Consider the following 20,683-nt stretch of genomic DNA (forward strand, 5'->3'; position numbering starts at 1 on the left):
AGTACAATTCTGTAATCTAGTTAATCCATTTAACACTATATTTTCTCAGATCATGAAGGATTCTTTACATATATCACACTGATGGCTTAGTAGTCATTTTATAGATTCCTTTGGATTTTCCTACAAAAGCTATGATGTCATCTGTAAATAAAGACAATCTTGTGCCTTTATTTATATTTCTTGTTTCATTGCACTGGCTGTTACATGCAGTACACAGAGAAGTGGTGAAAGTGGATGTGCTTACCTTGTTACCAATCTTTGGAGAAAAGCACAAATTTTATGTTAGCTATAGGTTTTTGAGAGGTGGTCTTTATCAGACTGAGGAATTTCCTTTCTATTCCAAGTTTGCTAAAGGTTTTACCATAACTAGTTGTTGAATTTTGTCAAATGCTTTTTTAATATCTATTGAGATGATTGTGTTGGTTCCCCCGCCCCCCGCCTTTTTTCTTAATTGGGGTATAGTTGTTTTACAATGTTGTGTTAGTTTCTACTGTACAGCGAAGTGAAGTAGAGTTCCCTGTGCTATAGAGCAGGTTCTCATTAGTTATTTATTTTATACATATTAGTGTATATATGTCAGTCCCAATATCCCAATTCATCCCACCCCCGCTTTCCCCCCTTGGTGTCCATACGTTTGTTCTCTACATCTGTGTCTCTATTTCTGCCTTGCAAACCAGTTCATCTGTACCATTTGATTTCCCCCTTTACTCTGTTAATACATGAATCACACTAATTGATTTTCAAATGTTAAATCAATCTTGAATTCCTGAGATAAACCCACTTGGTCATGACGTACTGTCTGTTTTTGTATATTGCTGGATATGATTTGCTAATTTTTTGTTTAAAATTTTTATGTCTATAATTCATGAGGGATACTGATCTGAAGTTTCTTATAATGTCTTTCTCAGGTTTTGATATCAGGATTATGCTGACCTTAGTAAATAATCTAGGAAGTCCCGTGGCTCCTCTGTTTTCTGAAAAAGTTTATATAGGATCTGAAAAGTTTGATAGAATTCAAAAGTGCAGCCAACTTGGTAGGAAGTTATTTTTATAGGAAGTGTTTGATAATGAATCCAATTTCTTTAATATAGAGCTATTGAGATTTTCTATTTTTTTGTCAATTTTGGTAAGCAGTGTTTTTCAAGGAGTTTGTCCATTTCATCTAAATTGACTGTCAAATTTACCGGCCTAATATTCTCCTTTTATTCTTTTAATGGCTGTAACATCAAGATGATATCCTCTTTGTTATCCTATATTGGTAAATACAGTGTTCCCTTTTTCTTGTTCTGCAGGAGCTTGTCAATTTTATTATTTTAAAGAAATAACTTTTGCCTCGATTAATTTTCTCTACTGTTTAATCTACTCTTATATTTCATTGATTTCCACTCTATTGTTCCTCCCTTCTACTTACTTTGGGCTTAATTTTCTTTTTCCTATTTGTGGAAATGGATCCTTGACTCTAAATTTCTCTTTTTTCACATAAGTATTTAAAGCTATAAATTTCCCCATAAGCACTGCTTAATCTATACCCACAAATTTTGATATACTGTAATATTTGTTTTTAATTTAAATTTATTTATTTATTCATTTTTGACTGCATTGGGTCTTTGTTGCTGTGCGTGGGCTTTCTCTAGTTGCAGTGCGCAGGCTTCTCACTGCAGTGGCTTCTCTTGTTGCGGAGCATGTGCTCTCAGTGCACGGACTTTAGTAGTTGCGGCTCGTGGGCTCTAGAGAGCAGAATCAGTAGTTGTGGCGCACAGGCTTAGTTGCTCCGCGGCACACGGGATCTTCTCCGACCAGGGCTCGAACCCATGTCCCCTGCATTGGCAGGTGGATTCTTAACCACTGCACCACCAGGGAAGTCTGATATACTGCAATATTTATTATCCAATTCAAAACATTTTCTAATTTCCCTTAGGATTTCTTGTTTGACCCCTGAGCTTAAACCTCAACAATAAAAAACCCGATTTAAAAATGGGCTAGGGCTTCCCTGGTGGCGCAGTGGTTGAGAGTCCGCCTGCCGATGCAGGGGACACGGGTTCGTGCTCTGGTCCAGGAAGATCCCACATGCCACGGAGCGGCTAGGCCCGTGAGCCATGGCCGCTGAGCCTGCGCGTCCGGAGCCTGTGCTCCGCAACGGGAGAGGCCACAGCAGTGAGAGGCCCGCGAAACGCAAAAAAAAAAAAAAAAAAAAAACCCAAAAATGGGCTAAAGGGCTTCCCCGGTGGCACAGTGGTTAAGAATCCGCCTGCCAATGCAGGAGACATGGGTTTGAGCCCTGGTCCAGGGAGATCCCACGTGCTGCGGAGCAACGAAGCCCGTGCGCCACAACTACTGAGCCTGCGCTCTAGAGCCCATGAGCCACAAGTACTGAGCCTGAGTGCCACAAGTACTGAAGCCCATGCACCTAGAGCCCATGCTCTGCAACAAGAGAAGCCACTGCTATGAGAAGCCCGTGCACCACAACGAAGAGTAGCTCCCGCTCACCGCAACTAGAGAAAGCCCGCGCATAGCAACAAAGACCCAACACAGCCAAAAATTAAAAAAAAAAAAATTTTAAATAAATAAATAAAAATGGGCTAAAGACCTTAACATACACCTCACCAAAGATGATATAAAGATAGCAAATAAGGGGCTTTCCTGGTGGCGCAGTGGTTGAGAGTCCGCCTGCCGATGCAGGGGACGCGGGTTCGTGTCCCGGTCCGGGAAGATCCCACATGCCGCGGAGCAGCTGGGCCCGTGAGCCATGGCCGCTGAGCCTGCGCATCCGGAGCCTGTGCTCCGCAAGGGGAGAGGCCACAACAGTGAGAGGCCCACGTACCGCAAAAAGAAACAAAAAAAAAAAAAAAAAAAAAAAAGATAGCAAATAAGCACATGAAAAGATACTCCACATTATATGTCATCAAGGAAATGCAAATTAAAACAACAAGATACTGCTACACACCTATTAGAATGGCCAAAATCCAGAACACTGACAACACTAAATGCTGGCAAGGATGTGGAGCAACAGGAACTCTCATTCACTGTTGCGGGGAATACAAAATGATACAGCCACTTTGGAAGACAGTTTGGCAGATTATTGCAAAAGTAAACGTGCTCTTACCATATGATCTAGCAATCATGCTCCTTGGTTTACCTAAACGAGCGGAAAACTTATGTCACACAAAAATCTGCAAAACGAATGTTTATAGCAGCTTTATTCATAATTGCCAAAACTTGGAAGCAACCAAAATATCCTTCAGTAAGGGAATGGAGAAATAAACTATCATACATCCACACAATGGAATATCATTCAGTGAAAAAAAGAAATGACTATCAAGCTATGAAAATACATGAAGGAAACTTAAATGCGTATTACTAAATGAAAGAAGCAAATCTGAAGAGGCTACATACTATATGATTCCAAGTATATGACATTCTGGAAAAGGCAAAAATCTATGGAAATGGTGAAAACATCACTGATTGCCAGGAGACTGTTGGGGGGAAGAGATGACTAGGTAGAGGAGAAGACTTGGGGGGCAGTGAAATGACTCTGTGTGATACTATAATGGTAGATACATGTCGTTATACATTTGTCCAAACCCAGAGGACTTACACCACCAAGCTGAACCCTAATGTAAACTATGGACTTTGGGTGATAACAATGTGTCAGTGGAGGTTCATCAATTGTAAAAAACGTACCACTGAAGTGTGGTAGGGGATGTTGATAATGGGGATGCTATGCATGTATAGGGGAAGAGAGGTATATGGGAAACTTCTGTACCTGCTGCTCAATTTTGCTGTTAGAGCTAAAACTGTTCTAAAAAATAAGGTCTATTTTTTAAAGACATTCTTTCTTTTATATATATGCATGTATTTTACCATTTCTAGTCACTCCTTCCTGTAGATCTAAGTTCCCAACAGGTATCATTTCTCTACAGTTTGAAGAATCTGCCTTAGCATTTTTTTGTAGTATATACCTGATGGTGATAATTTGCTTAGCTTTTCTCTTCAACTTCATTTTTGAAAGATATTTTCACAGATAAAAAATTCTGGGTTAACAGGAGGTTTTTTCCCCCTTTGAGCACATTAAAGATGCTCCATTGTCTCCTGGCCTCCACTGTCAGACAGTGAGTTAGTTATCATTCATATCATTGTTCCCCTGTAAGAAATGTAATTTTTGTCTTGTTGCTTTCAAGATTTTCTTGTTTTCAGCAAATTGACTATGCTATTGTCTACAGGTAGTTTTCTTTGTATTTATCTGTTAGGGGTTGTTGACCTTTCTGGATCTGTACATCAATGTTTTTTTTTGTTTGTTTGTTTTACCAAATTTGGAAACCTCTGGCCAGTATTTCTTCTAAGATTGCAACATAGCTTTAATTCTGAGACTGTCCCGCCTACAGAATGTTCATACCTAACTGTTTGAATCAGGAACCAGAATCCCCTTGAAATAGCATCTCAAAAAACAAAACACTATGTCCCATAACACCAAATATACTTGAAGAATTTGCTAAGCCCTGAATTAAACTGAAATATCGAGTTTATTTTTAAATTAAGTTCTGTATTAAACATGTATTAAACAAATATGTTTTAAGTATTTAGTTTGAACTGCTGCCAAACTTGAACATTTTCAAAAACTATGGGACTGTAACAAAACTAGGCCACCGATATAGTCTCTAAATGAAATTAGACTTGATCCAGTGCATTTGTCTTAAGTCCCCAAACTGAACCTCTTCACAGCAGTAGGGGCTGTCATGGTACCCACACCACCACAACCTATCTTCTCATTAATCTTTACTGATAGTACCTCTCCTCCTCCTCTTAAATAACCTTGTCTCTAATTTGGAAGCATCATTCTTAGATGAAAATCAGTTGAATGATCTATCAGTTGTTTTCTGATTATTTCTTTTCTTTGTGCTGTTGCACATTAAAAGTATAAAGAAATATGATTAGCAGTTCTCAAACTTCGCCTCTCCAATAGCAGAAGGAATCTGATCCTTGAGGGATTTTAAGTTTTCTCCTCAGCTTTTACATTTGGGATGGTCCCCCTACCATGTCTCTTCCTGCAGAAAAATACTCAGACAGCTGCATAAAGAGTGCCAACTATCTTCTGTCTTGAGATACAAAAGTTATGCACAATTGTGCTGAAGATACTTATTCTGTTAGAGTCAACTAGACTTAAAAATTACTCAATTCCTCCCGAGAAGATACTCCCACCTTCACAATTAATTAGCATGTTTGACAGTCTTATTCTAAGTTTTTCACCTTAATTTGTTTTTATTTTCACTTCCTATCCAGAGCAACCTCCTTTAGTTATTAGAATATTAATCCTTCTGAGTCTACGACAGTCATTTTTAACCCTCTCTAAATGAGAAACTAGTTGGTATGGGAAAGTCTTCACAATGCAATGAGCACCAGTTGAGCATACAGTGCAGGGCACTCTATCTGTTTTAAATGTTGTGTGTTGAGAAGAGAGAGAAAGAAGGTTATTTATTTACACACACAGAAAAGAAAGTGCAGCAGATTTTTGCATGCATGACTCTAAAATTCTCAAGCATTCCTGAAATACCAAGTCATGGAGTCATGAAGTCATGTGCAATTTTGCTAAGCATGAATTTGAACCCCACCTATTTGACATTAACCTTAATAGGCGAGCAAGTCACTTAGCTAATGATGAAGCCAACCTTTCAGACCAAAATACAGCACTGTTCCCATCATTTTCTTCATGTTTCTGTGGGGGAAATACCATAGATCAAGGTCTCTCAATGTCAGCATTATTGACATTTTAGGCCAGACAGATCTTTGTCGTGGAGGGCTGACCCGTGAACTGTAGGATGTTTAGAAACATCCCTAGCCTCTTAAAAAAAATGTGCTGAGATCGGACCAAACTGGAGGAGTAGGATGTGGAGCTCACCCTCTCCCACAAATATGGGGTTGGCCAAAAAGTTCATTCAGGGTTTTCCGTAACATCTTATGGAAGATGTTACAGAAAATACATATCAAAATGTTTAAATCAAAATATATCTACATGTGGAACGATTCTCACAAAACATCTACTGAATGCTGGCAGAAGACCTCAGACTTCCAAAAGGGCAAGAAAATCTCCATGTAATTGGGAAGGACAAAAGAAAAAAGAAAAAGAAAGAGAGAAAGGAATCAGGATGGGACCTGCACCGCTGGGAAGGACCAGTAAAAAAAGGAAAGGTTTCCACACACTGGGAAGTCCCCTCACTGGTGGGGAGATCTGCCAGGATGGGAGGGGGAACTTCAGAGCCTCAGAAGAGAGTGCAGCAACCGGTCTGTGGAGGGTAGAGTGGAGAGAGACCTGCACCGAGGGTCAGTGCTGCTGCCCGACACTCCCCAGCCTGAGAGGCTTGTCCGCTGGGCCGGGTGGGGGCTGGAAGCTGAGGCTCGGGCTTCAGAGGTCAGACCCTGGGGAGAGGAAAGGGGTTGGCTGCGTGGAGACAGCCTGAGGGGACCAGGGTGTGGTATGGGAGAAGGTCTGGGCCCGCCAGAGAGGCAGGGTGCCATTGCTGGGTGGCACACAAGGAGACGGACAGGACCGCCATAGGAGCTTCTTTCTCTGCTCACACACTAGCCAGCGGCAGGGCACTGCCTACATGAGCCCCAGGGGTAGGCGAGAGCCATCACTGCCATCTCGGACTCTAGAGGCAGGCACAGACCGCTGCTGCCGCTGAGGGTCCTGTGAGCAGGCACTGGTCACTGCCCCCACCTTCCCAGGAGCGTGCCTGGCCTGCTGCCACTGCTGCCAAGAATCCCTCGACCAGGTGCCATCCGCTGCCCCCACCTTCCCAGGAGTGCACACGGGCCGTACACCTGCACATCCCCTATCAAGGGGATAACAGTGAGCACATGCTGAGGAAAGGGATGGCAAGCATCCAAACTAAAAACAGCCCTCATGCCAAAAAAGTATTAAATCCACACAAGCTGTGCAGGGATGCTCCCACATATAAATAGCCCTCCAAGACTAGGGTAGATAATTTTTCACCTAAACTCACAGAGTAAAAGAAATATAAGCAAAATGAAGGAGAGAAAGCACTCCCAGTTAAAAGACCAAGAGTATTCCCCTGAAAGAACAAACAATGAAACAGACCTCTTCAGTCTAACAGACACCAAGTTCAAAAAGGAGGTAATGAAAATACTGAAGGAATTAAGAAATGGTATCACAGAAATGCAGAGTACTGTAAAAAGGAACTAAAAACTATAAGGTGGAGCCAAGAAAATTAGAAATTAGAAAATTCATTTGCCGAGATGAAAGCTAAGCTAAGAGCAAAGAATAGCAGGATGAATAATGCAGAAGAAAGAGTAAGTGATTTGGAAGATAGAAAAATGGAAACTACCCAATCAAAATAGCAGACAGAAAGCCAAAAAAAAAAAAAAAAAAAAAAAACCCAAGAAAGCAATATGAGAGACCTATGGGATAATATAAAGCATGCCAATCTATGCATAATAGGAATTCCAGAAGAAGAAGAAAGAGAAAAGGGGATTGAAAATGTATTTGAAGAAATTATGGCTGAAAACTTCCCAAACCTAAAGAAGGAAACAGATATCCAGATACAGGAAGCACAGAGGGTCCCAAACAAGATGAACCCAAACAGAGCTACACCAAGACATATCATAATAAAAATGGCAAAAGTTAAAGAGAGGATTCTAAAGGCAGCAAGAGAAAAACAAAGAGTTAATTACAAGGGAACCCTCATAAAGCTATCAGCTAGTTTATCTACAGAAACACTGCAAGCCAGGAGGGAGTGGCAAAGTACATTCAAAGTCTTGAAAGGGAAAAATCTGCAACCTAGAATACTGTACCCAGCAAGATTATCATTTAGGAGGAGAAATAAAGAATTTCTCAGACAAGCAAAAACTAGAAGAATACAGCAATACTAAACCTATCTTAAAAGGAATATTGAAAGGTCTTCTCTAAATAGAAAAGAAGAAGATATAGAAAGGAGGAAATTACAGTAGGAAAGTAAACCACTTAAGCCAATATACAGATTTTTTTTTAAAAAAGCCTATTTGTGAAAGTGACAATAAACACAAGGAACGGTAAAAGGATAAACATGAAGTTGTGAAAAAGGAAATCAAAATCACAAAATGTGGGGAAGGAGAGTAAGAAAATATAGATTGCTTTTTTTTTTAGAATGTTTTTGAGCCTATATGACTATCAGTCTAAAGCAAGCAAATATAGGAAGGGGTTAACATTCTTGAAAAACAGGGCAACCACAAATCAAAAACATAAAACAGATTCACAAAAACCAAAAAGAAGAAAACACAAGGATAAAAGAAAAGGAAATCATCAAACCACTAAAGGAAAAAGAAAGGAACAAAGAAGAAACATAAAATCAACTGGAAAACAAGGTTTAAAATGGCAATAGGGGCTTCCCTGGTGGCACAGTGGTTGGGAGTCCGCCTGCCGATGCAGGGGACGCGGGTTTGTGCCCTGGTCCGGAAGGATCCCGCATGCCGCGGAGCGGCTGGGCCCGTGGGCCATGGCCGCTGGGCCTGCGCGTCCGGAGCCTGTGCTCCGCAACAGGAGAGGCCGCGGCAGTGGTAGGCTCGCATACCGCAAAAGAAAAAAGAAAAAAAATAAAAAATAAAATAAAATGGCAATAAATACATATGTATGAATAATTACCTTAAATGTCAATGGGCTGAGTGCTCCAATCGAAAGACACAGAGTGGCAGACTGGATTAAAAAACAAGGGCCAACAATATACTGCCTACAAGAGACCCACCTTAGGGCAAAGGACACACATAGATTGAAAGTGAGGGGATGGAAAAAGATGTTTCATGCAAATGGGAATGACAAGAAAGCAGGAGTTGCAATACTCATATCAGACAAAACAGACTTTAAAGCAAAGGCCATCAAGAAAGATAAAGGACACTATATAATGATAAAAGGATCAATACAAGAAGAGGATTTTACATTTGTCAACATATATGTACCTAATATAGGTACACCCAAATACTTAAAACAAATACTAACAGACATAAAGGAAGAAATTGATGGGAATACAATAATAGTAGGAGACTTTAACACCCCACTCACAGCAATGCACAGATCTTCTACACAGAAAATCAATAAGGCAACAGAGATCCTATATGATACAACAGAACAAGTTTGACTTAATTGATATTTTCAGGACATTTTTTACATCCAAAAAACCCAGAATACACATTCTTTTCAAGTGCACATGGAACACTCTCTAGGATTGACTACATACTAGGGCACAAAACTCACCTCAGGACTTCCCTGGTGGCACAGTGGTTAAGAATCCGCCTGCCAATGCAAGGGACACGGGTTCAAGCCCTAGTCCGGGAAGATTCCCACATGCTGCGGAGCAACCAAGCCCGTGTGCCACAGCTACTGAGCCTGCACTCTACAGCCCACAAGCCACAACTACTGAGCCCACATGCCACAGCTACTGAAGCCCACATGCCTAGAGCCTGTGCTCCACAACAAGAGAAGCCACTGCAATGAGAAGCCCGTGCACCACAGCAAAGAGTAGCCCCCGCTCACTGCAAGTGGAGAAAGCCTTGGTGTGGCAGCAAAGACCCAACACAGTCAAAAATGAATAAATTAATTAAAAAAAAACTCACCTCAACAAATTTAAAAGTATAGAAATTATTTCAAGCATCTTCTCTGACTACAATGGCATGAAACTAGAAATCAACCACAGGAAAAGAAATGAGAAAAAAACAATTACATGGAGACTAAACATGCTACTAAAAAACCAATGAGTCAATGAGGAAATCAAAACAAATTTAAAAATACCTTGCGACAAATGACAATGAAAACACAACCATACAAAATCTATGGGATGCAGCAAAAGCAGTTCTTAGAGGGAAGTTTATAGCGATACAGGCCTTCCTCAAAAAAACAAGAAAAATCTCAAATAAACAACCTAACCTACCACCTAAAAGTATTAGAAAAAGAACAAACAAAACCTAAAGTCAGCAGAAGGAAGGAAATAATAAAGATCAGAGAGGAAATAAATAAAATAAGAGTTTAAAAAATAGAAAAAAATCAATACAACCAAGAGTTGGTTCTTTGAAAGGGTAAGCAAAATTGACAAACCTCTGGCCAGGCTCACCAAGAAGAAAAGAGAGAGAACCCAAATAAACAAAATAAGAAAGGAAAAAGGAGAAATCTCAAATGATACCACAGAAATACAAAAAACCATAAGAGAACACTATGAACAATTATTTGCCAACAAATTTGACAACCTAGAAGAAATGGACAACTTTCTAGAAACATACAGCCCACCAAAACTGAATCAAGAAGAAACAGATAATTCAGGGAACTCCCGGGTGGTCCAGTGGTTAGGACTTGGCACTTGCACTGCCCACGGCCCAGGTTCAACCTCTGGTCGGGGAACTAAGATCCCACAAGCCGCATGGTGTGGCCAAATAAATAAATTAAATTAAATTAAATATGGCACAAATGAATCTATCTACAAGACAAAAACAGACTCACAGACAGAGAACAGATTTGTGGTTGCATAGGGGGTGGTGGGGGAGGGAGAGGGATGAACTGGGAGTTTGGGGTTAGTAGATGCAAACTATGACATTTAGAATGGACATGCCACAGCAACTAAGCCCGTGCACCACAACTACTGAGCCTGCGCTCTAGAGTCCATGAGCCACAACTACTGAGCTTGTGTGCCACAACTACTGAAGCCCGCGTGCCTAGAGCCCGTGCTCCGCAGCAAGAGAAGCCACTGCAATGAAAAGCCCACACACAACGAAGAGTAGCCCCTGCTCACCGCAACTAGAGAAGCCCCGCACACAGCGACGAAGACTCAACGCAGCCATAAATAAATAAATAGATGGATAAATAAAACAAAACTCAAGATACAAAAGCTTGTACAGTGAAAAGGCTACTTCTCACTTCTGTTTTACCAGTTATCCAGTTCTTCTCCCCAGAAGCAACCAATTTCTTGTGCTAGAATGCACTGTAAACATACATTTCCATTAAGTACTAGTCAAGTTTCCATTTCAGCAGTCTCACCTGACAACTGCCTTCCCTGCTTAATTACTGTGGTAGGCAGATTAGAAACCTACCACAATCTCCTTGAAAGCCTCTCCCCACTAGTCTTCTGCCAAACTTTTCTCACAGAAGTAAAAGAACACACTTAGACTTTCCCCTCAGGCTCTAGCTAAAATTCCTCCTTTACTTTGTCCTATCTCTGTTCAATAATGTAAAACCCAAGTGGATTTTCTTAGACAGCCATAATTCATTTCATATTTTAAAAATCTATGAACTTTTGAGCTCTCCGTAAGTTTCCTCTCTTATCTTTAAAAGTATTTTCTTAGAGCAAATTGCTAAACTGGTTTTTGGGGGCAGGTTTTTATTTGTTTTTGCTGTTTTTATCTTATTGTTAAAGGACATTTAAAAAGACAATTTTACCTTAACACAAGCTTCTTTCATATTTAGTACTTTGGAGGCTGCATTAATGTTTTCATGCCACAAGGGTGCACTAAATGCCACTTTATTACATATAACAAAATGTTCACCTTTGGTTTATACATCTGCTCCCTCAAAGATTTTCCAAGTTTCATTTTTCATATTTAGAGTGTGATCAATAACAAACCTAATGTCAGCAAAATAAGAATGAATGGTAACGGTATTATAAAATTCTATTTTATCTTGTGGATCAATTAGATTTTAAAAATCTTGTTCCATATCTACTACTTTATATGCAGCTTTAATATAGGATTAGCATTAGAACTCACAAAACAGATTACATAGAATCACATTATAGTCACACAACATATATTTATAAGTGGCATTTCCGGATGTAATAGCAAATAAAAGTAATAATAATAATAGCTATAATTTACCAACCATCTAATAGGCAGCATTCCTGTATAGATACTTTATGTCACTATCTCCATTCTTCACAATAACCTACAACACAAGTTTTCACTCCATTTTATAACTGAGGAACCTGAGGCTCAGAGATGCTAGGCAACTTCTCCAAGGCCACCTAAAAACTAAGTGGTAGAATTGCGATTTGAAGCCGGGTCCACACAGCGCCAAGACCGAAGTTCTCACCAGTACATCGTGATGCAATGAAGAATATCATAAGAAAATGCTTTCATCTTACCCATAGTCATCTATCAGGTGAGAGCCAAGTACCACCACGTCAAGTTCAAAGAACTCAGGTTCCATTTTAATGCCAAACATGATTGGGGCGAGTTTAGAATAATCAGCACGGTTGCAAGTAGCAACACAAACCCGAAGCTTTCGGTTATTCTCCTTCTTCTCCATGACTTGTTTTTTTCTTTTTGAGAGGTTCTTAAAATAGAGTTCCTGAAGTTGCAAAAATAAAAATTAATATCCTATGATAAACCATAATGCAAAATAATATGAAAAAGAATGTATATATATGTATAAATGAGTCACTTTGCTGTACAGCAGGAATTAATACAACATTGTAGTTCAACTATACTTCAGTAAAAAATAAATTTTAAAAAGACATTATAGACACAAAAAATAAAAATTCTTTATAATCAGAATGATAGGTCCTAGATATAAACGTAAAATTTTGCAGTCTTAAGTCCTTAAGCACCGTTTAGTATAGTGATTCTTAACTTTTCCACCCCACTTGTGTGTGACACACCCACTGGTATATCAAGTTATGAAATTCCAGCAGACCAACTATGACTCCACCCTTTTCTCTTACACTTAAGAAAGCATGCTGGAATGCAATTTTGAAAGAGTTTAATATAAATCAACTCTCATTTAAAAGGCAAGCAAACATCAGCTCTTTATTATTAACTAAAAATTATTTGCCATTCCTCACAATTGATCCCAACATACCAGATTAGAGCGAAAGTTTGGTTGAGAACCACTGATCTAGTTCAACTCCCCCACTTACAGAAAGAGAAAAACACAAGTCTTAAGAGAGGAAATTACTTCCCCAAGATTCAAGATCACATCCTATAAGGAATGTGAGCTATTCACCCTCATGCTACACACTATATACAAAGCACTGTGATTAGTGCTGAGGAAAAGATGAGTAAGATGAAACAAAAAACCCCCACCTTCAAGGCCTCATTAGCATCCATAGCCAGTACCTACACACTTGACAACTCCAAATACCTACCAGCTATCTCCGGTCCCATAGGCACGTCAAAGTCACTGTCCCAAACTGAACTCACTTTCTTTTCCAAACCTGTTCCTCCTTCCTTATTCTCTAACTCTGTTATGAACTTCCATTCATCCAAATGCCTTGACATCCTTGTCTTCTCTGCTCCTCATCCTGTACCTCCTCAGTCCAGTCAATTCAACCTCCGGAATGAATATCTTTCAAATCAATCTCTTCTCCATCCCCACCCACCCATGCCCTAGTCCAATCCCTGATCTTAGGTCCGAACTATTCTAACAGCTGTCAAACTGGTTTGCCTGTCTCTAGTCTTGCCCTGCCTCCCAAAAACTTTCAGGGTGATCTTTCCAAAGTTTATAAATCTGATTACGTTGCTAAACAGGATATATCACCTATGGATAAATTCCAAATTGCTGATCTGGACCTAGTTCATCCTTCCAACCATTTGTCCCCTTACAACTATCCTTACTCTGAACCGAAGTCATGCCAAAGTGCCTGCAGTTCAACCAGTGGGTCTCCATATCTCTGTGCCTTTCTAGATGCAAGCTCCTCTACCTAAAACTTCCTTTCCCTCTTGCCTGGGTGCTTCCTCATCCTTTAATACTCAGGCTAAGTGTCATCTCCTCTGGAAAGCCTTCGCATAAACCTCAGTTCCTCTTTACTCCACCCCTCTTCGTGGCTGCCTCCCTCTGAGCACTGTGGCCCCATCATACACACATATACTATTGCTCAACTCCTTTGCCCACCCATCCCCCCACAATTCTATACCCTCCTTTCAAAAAGTAAAAACCAGGGGCAAGGGATAAGAGCTATGTTTCAAGGAGCTTTTTACACTTCCTTCTATCAATGTAAAATTTCACTTCACGGACTGATCTCAACGCTTATGTCTCTGGAAGTGTATCAATATTTAGAATTTGCAATCAGGAATCCAGAGAAGCTTGAGTAAGGATGCCAATAAAAGGGGAGCTGCCTTTTCAATCAGGGTAGACTCTGAAACTCAGTGGAAATCTCGTCAGTAGCCTTCTGCTGTTGATATCTCATCTCTCGTAGGCTAGAACTTCTATAATCACACAAATTGCCCATCATTAGGCCCATTCAGAATTTATAATCTCCAGTAAGAGCTAATTCCACCCAATGGAAAGCACTTGTAAGATAGTGAAGTGAGCATTCTGTCAAGCGAGTTGTATTTGTGAGATCTAAGCACTACCTAACCAAAGAGACAAAAATATTTTTCCAAAAACAGTTGTCCTAAGTGTTCTTGTACATAAACCTTTTTCCACTCATCATTAAATGTGAGCTGAATAAATTGTTGGTGATATTTAATTTGCTGGGTGAGGCAAAGCAAATCATTCATGGTTGATAAATTTGTATTTATTTTAAGAGAATAGTAAACTTTCCATTGGGCAATTCTAAAATGTTTAGTATTTACCAAGTAACTCAAAGGTTATTATACCAAAACTGAAAGTAAGGTAGCCATATACACAAACTATGAAAAATAAAACAATGTTACTAAGGCCAAAACTTTAAGGAAGAAAGTTAAATCTTAGGAAAAAAATGGTAAAAATCCTTTGTTAAGGGGAGAATTCTTTTTTAAAAATAATTTTTTATTTAACTTATTTTTTTTGATTAGGTAGTACATTCACATGGTTTAAAACTGAAAAGGCACAAAGAGCAAAAAGTCTTCTCATCTGTGTTCCTAGACATGTAGTTCTTCTCCCTGAATGCTTAGAATTACTAGTTTCTTATCTACCCTTCTGCAGATAAACTATGCATATACAAATAAATACACATTTCTTCACACATATAAATACAAATATATTTTATAAATACATAGTGCATCATGCAATTAGTAACTTATGCTACACTGTTGTTGCATACCTTGTTTTTTAACTGCTCTTAATTATGTTTCAGAATTAAGTGGTAAAATGGGAAAGTTCAAAGGCATTAGAAATATCAAACCTAAAAGTGCAATTTTGAAAACTGCTGGCCATCAACTTTTCAAATATATGTAGGGTTATGAGAGACCTGGAAGTAAAAATGACCAATGTCACAAACACTTATTGAGAACTGACTCTGTGCAGAACACTGTAAAGAAAACTGAGAGGGACTTCCCTGGCAGTCCAGTGGTTAAGACTCCACGCTTCCAACGCAGGGGGCGTGGGTTTGATCCCTGCTCGGGGAACCAAGATCCTACATGCCACATGGCATGGCCAAAAAAAAAAAAAAAAAAAAAAACAGAGACAGAGCTGAGAAAGACCTCACCTCTGATTTTTAGGAACTTACAATCTAGTACATGACACCTGGCCACATAATAAATCTTTACCAGTTCACTTTCCCAAGCAGAAGCACCAGGGACAAAATTAACAAATTTTCTTTCTACCCCTAGTATACATTATTATTTGTTCTGTATAAAATATCATGCCCAAGGATCCATTTTTTTTGTTGTTGCTTGTTTGTTTTTTGCGGTACGCGGGCCTCTCACCGCTGTGGCCTCTCCCGTTGCGGAGCACAGGCTCCGGACGTGCAGGCTCAGCGGCCATGGCTCACGGGCCCAGCCGCTCCATGGCATGTGGGATCCTCCCGGACCGGGGCACGAACCCGTGTCCCCTGCATCGGCAGGCGGACTCTCAACCACTGCGCCACTAGGGAAGCCCCCCAAGGATCCATTTTTATACTAAGAACTGTGACCAAAGTCTCCATGACCAGTATGGAATGAATAAAAGTGACATAATGGACTTAAACTATAATAGGAGGATTTAAGTTGCATAAAGTGCAATGTAAAACAAGAAAAAACTAGTTTCTTTACACAATGGAATCCTAGACAGCAATGAAAATAAATGGACTATGTCTAAATGTGTCAATATTGATAAACCTCAAAAACATAACATTAGAGGAAAACAGAAAATTCTAAAAAGTTAGATTAAAAAGGGCCATTTTTTTAAATATGTAAAACATTACTGTATGTTGTTTATTGATCTGAAATAAAATTACACAGCAACTCAGGAAAGTAGTTACGTCTGAAGGAGGAGGGAAGGGAAAGGAAAAGAGGGCCTAAAGGGTTTTTGTTGTCTATGTAAACATTTAAAAAAAAACATAAGTAGAGGTCTGAAACTAACATGGTAACATGTTAATATGTCTTCAATCTTGATGACTGGTAGAGTGTCGTACTGTTCTGTCCTTTTCAGCATATTTGAAAAATTTTATTAAAAACAAGAAATCTTTTAAATGGACACTGAAGATGCACTGTCCACAGTCCTTAAAGCCTAAAGCTCAGAAAGCAGGTGGATTGGATATTTACATCCATTTCACTCAATTCCCTAATAGTAACCAGAGCCAGTAAAACCAGAAAAATACCCAAAAAATACACCTTCACCTTGAACTAACTGGCAATCTCTGAGAAACCTGCATTCTCTCAACTCAAGACTGACCATTATTAATACTGACAAAAGGTGAGTGACCCTGTCCAGAAAAATACTGTTGTCCCACTCAACTATAGAAAAAGACAAACACTTGGCTCAAGCAGTCTGAGCAGAGGAAACCATCAAAGTAAACAACTGCCAAGCACTGTGTTAAAAGCTTTACAAGCATTAACTCACTTCATCCTCACAGCCCTATTAGCCCCATTTCACAAATAAGCACAATGAGGCACAGTGAAAACCAATTTACTTGCCCCAAATCACAATTAACAATTACCAGAACCAAACACCAAATCAGCATTCAAGGTAGTGTCCATATCCAGTGTTTGCCTGTGTCTGTTCATTTCATAAGCACCCATGAGTGAGAACCTTCCTTATGCCTGGTCCTGCCAGGCACCATGGGAATGAAGGGAACATATGATGTATCACTCTCTTCCCTCAGTGCAGACGGGATGACACAGGAATCAGGAGGGTCTGAAATTCAGAACTCTATCCTGAGCTATACTCTGGTGTGACTTCTTCCTGAGCTTCCACAGTCGCGTTAACCAGTTACCTCTAAATGCCAAGCTGTACCCCACCCCTCTTCTCCATCAGAATTCCAAAAAAAATACTTTTTCGTGCTTTTTTACAAGTGTGCTCCGGATTAGAGGGAAAATAAACGCATATCAAGCTTCCAAGAAAGCCCAGACTCAGAATACAGTCAGGGTTGGGCGCAGACCCTCAAGATGATCTTTCAGTCCAACCCTTTACACCCCGGGGCCACTTGTCCGTCACGGAGCTCTCCGCCCTCTCCTGCACACCTCCGTGACCGGATGCTTGCTATCTTTCAGGACAGCCGGTGGGATGGAGTGCAGCTGGCCTCCCTCTAACACCCCGCGCCCCACTCCCGGTTATTCGCCCGGGGTCCGCACTCAACCCAACCCGTCTGCTCCACGGGCCAAAGGCTGAGCCCACAGCGGAACTAAAGAGCGGCCCTGGCGTGCAGGCCCGCGGGAGACAGAGCGAGGCCCGGGCCGGGTGCGGAGCCTCTGGCCGGGGAGCTGAGGCCTCGGGGTGCGGGCCCGGAGGCTGCGCTCCCCAAGCCCGCCTCCCCCGAGTCCCCGGCGGGCGCGCGGGTCTCACCAGGTGCCGGTCCGCCGTTCCTCCCGCGTCGCCGCTACCGCCGCCGGACCTCGCGGGTAAGAGCTGAGCGCCGCGCCGGAAAGCAGGCCGGCGTGAGACCGCCCCCTTGGCTTCCGCCACTCGACCCCGTGGGCGATGACGCGCCTCGACCCCCACCCCGCACACCCCGCGCGCCCTGCGTTCCCACCCGAATCTGCCGACGCGCCTTACGTGAGCGGGGAGGAATTCTGCGATTGGCTGTGCGAGGAGGCCGGGGCGGGGTGGCGCCTTCCGTGGTCGTGGCACAGCCCCGGGCGGCCGGCCAGTGTCCCGCCCTTGAGGGGCTCGTCTGCCTGCCACGCGAAAGTTCGGGAGCCGAGCGCCGCACGAGGCAGTTGTTTTGGCCTTGGGCCCGAGATGCAGTTTCTTACGCCTTCCAGCCACGCAGTCATTTCATAGGCATGACCAAAACAATACGGTCGTCTGGGGGTCGACCCAGAGCCCTCTCCTGAGTGAAGCTGTGCCACTCCAGAACCGTGTCTGCTAGAGGGCTCAGTGGATGCTGATGATGACCCAGGCAAGGCAGAGACCAGCTGATCCTTATAATGAGCTCAGCCTCGGCCTCCCCTGCAGGGAACCCCCAGGCCTTCCTGCTTCAGGGAGGAGCACAGAGGTGGCAGAGAAACGGGAGGGAAAGGCCTCACACAGCTCCTGATGAAGACTTTCTAATGATTGTTTCGAATTCCTAGTCACCATTGACAAGAAGCTTTGAATTGGTGATACAAAACATTAAAATATATTTTTTACAACCATTAAAGAATTTATCGCAGGCGAAACTATTTAAACAGCCTAACAATTCATTGACGGTTCTTTCTATAAAGTGAATTTCAAGTCCAATCAAACTTTTGCACTTGATGTATTTCAGTTAATGATGCTCTAATTTGCAGAATACTTGTGAACTGTTAGTTCCCCAGCAGCTAGCTTGGAGCCACCAAAAGGTCCTATCAGCCACAAAAGGACAGACATTAAGGGCTTTCGTGCAAGGAAGTGCCAGGAGATTTCTTTTTTAAAATATCACTTTGGCTGTTCTGTGGAGAAGGGATTGGGTGAGAGTCAAGAATGGTAGCAGTGGAAAAAAAAAAAGCCTCTGAAAGATACACACACACACACACACACACACAAACATACACATACAAACAACCTGGTACCACTGATTGCATCTGGAAGGGCTGGGAGGAGATAGACTTTTCACTGAATTCCTACTTATTTCTTTTGTATTTTGTAGTATATGCACACATTCCATATTAAAGAGAATAAAATAAAAGTAATTGTAAAAAAATGGTGGCAGTGAAACTCATTTGAAGTGGATCGATATGATATTTAGTTTGGAAGTAGAACTGATGCAACTTCATTATAGATTGGGTATGAGAGGATAACAGAGAAAACGAAGGAAACAAGGTTGACTTCCAGATGTCTGGCATTAGCAGTTGGGTGATTGGTGCCATTTACCAAGATGAGAAAAGCTGAAGGAGTGATCAGGTTTAGGGAGTTAAAAATAATGGCTTAATTTGTGATGTTAGGTTTGAGATGCCTATGAGATAGCCACATGAAGCTATTAGATAGGCAATAAGATATATGATTCTGGACACAGATTCACCAGACTCCAGATGGTGTATTAGTTTCCTACTGCTGGTGTAACAAATTACATAAAAATTAGTGGCTTAAAAATACAATTGTATTATCTTCCAGTTCTGGAGGTTAGGAGTCTGAAATGGGTTTTGAGGGGCTAAAATCAAAGAAGCAGTGTAGCTATCATCACAAGAAAAAATTTTTATAACTATGTGTGGTGATCAATGTTAACTAGATTTATTGTGGTGATCATTTCATAAGATATACATATGTCAAACCCTTGTGTTGTACACCTGAACCTAATATAATGTTATATGTCAATTATATCTCAATTAAAAAAAACAAAGGTATCAGTAGTTTTGTCTTCCTTAGGCTGCAGGGGAGAATCTACTTCCTTGCCTTTTCCAGTTTCTAGAAGCTACCCACATTCCTTGGCTTATGCTCTTTCTGACATCTGCTTCCCTTGTCACATCTTCTCTGACTCTCCTGCCTGCCTCTTTTACTTAAAAAGACCCTTATAATTTATTACATTGGATCCACTCAGATAGTTCAGGATAATCTTCCCATCTCAGAATCCTTAATTCAATCACACCTGCAAAGACTCTTTTGGTATGTAAGGAAACATATTCACAGGTTCCTGGGTTTAGGACACGGATATCTTTAGAAAGCTATTATTTTGTCTACGACAAGTGATATTGAAAGTCCCAGAAGGGGGACTTCCCTGGTGTTCCAGTTGTTAAGCATCTGCCTTGCAATGCAGGGGACGTGGGTTCGATCCCTGGTCCGGGAACTAAGATCCCACATGCTGTGGGGCAGCTAAGCCTGAGCACTCTAGAGCCCACGCAACACACTTAGAGAGCACAAATGCTGCTACTACCTAGCCTGTGTGCTCTGGAGCCCGTGAGCCACAATTAGAGAGAAGCCCGTGCACCAAAACGAAAGATCCCGCATGCCTCATCCTCATCGAAGATCTCCTGTGCCGCAACTAAGACCCAACGCAGCCAAACAAACAAATAAATAAGAAAAAAAAAATAGAAAGTCCCAGAAGATGTTCAAGATGGGAATGTTGCTTTTAAAGTTACATGCCATACCACCAAATATCCAGAATAGAACATTAATTTTTTCCTCTTGAAAGTGAATAAAAAATTTCAAAACAGTGTTAATGTTCAGTTTTTTCTAGGGGCTTATTACATGGGTATGTGTAGTTTGTAAAAATTCATATTGTCCACCTAAGATATGTGCACTTTTCTGTATGTATATTGTAAATATAATATGTTTCTAAAATACTTAATGCTTAAGATTATAGCTAGGAAAAATATAACTAGAAATATAAATACTTGTAATAATAGGAAATACAATTTTGAGAATTTGTACACTTATTAAGCCACTTGGAGATTTTGTGTTTGTTTGACCAATATTGAGAATTTT

The 20,683-nt window shown here is 40.9% G+C and overlaps 1 protein-coding gene across 3 annotated transcripts in view; it reads right to left on the bottom strand.

Moving 5' to 3' along the window:
- GNE (glucosamine (UDP-N-acetyl)-2-epimerase/N-acetylmannosamine kinase) overlaps nt 1-17,785 on the bottom strand; it is a 39,182-nt gene extending 21,397 nt beyond the window's left edge. Inside the window, exons 1-2 of one of the 3 annotated variants that reach the window (XM_060100845.1) lie at nt 17,648-17,785; nt 12,108-12,313 (exon numbers count right to left, since the gene is read on the bottom strand). In XM_060100845.1, the coding sequence (XP_059956828.1) occupies nt 12,108-12,271 (164 nt within the window). In that variant the 5' untranslated portion in view covers nt 12,272-12,313; nt 17,648-17,785. The remainder of the gene's footprint in view (nt 1-12,107; nt 12,314-17,647) is intronic. The other 2 variants (XM_060100844.1, XM_060100843.1) reach the window with 2 other exon arrangements.
- Between the last annotated feature and the right edge of the window lie 2,898 nt (nt 17,786-20,683).

The sequence above is a fragment of the Mesoplodon densirostris genome, chromosome 6, assembly GCF_025265405.1.
Source record: "Mesoplodon densirostris isolate mMesDen1 chromosome 6, mMesDen1 primary haplotype, whole genome shotgun sequence".
In the NCBI taxonomy this organism is placed as follows: Eukaryota; Metazoa; Chordata; class Mammalia; order Artiodactyla; family Ziphiidae; genus Mesoplodon; species Mesoplodon densirostris.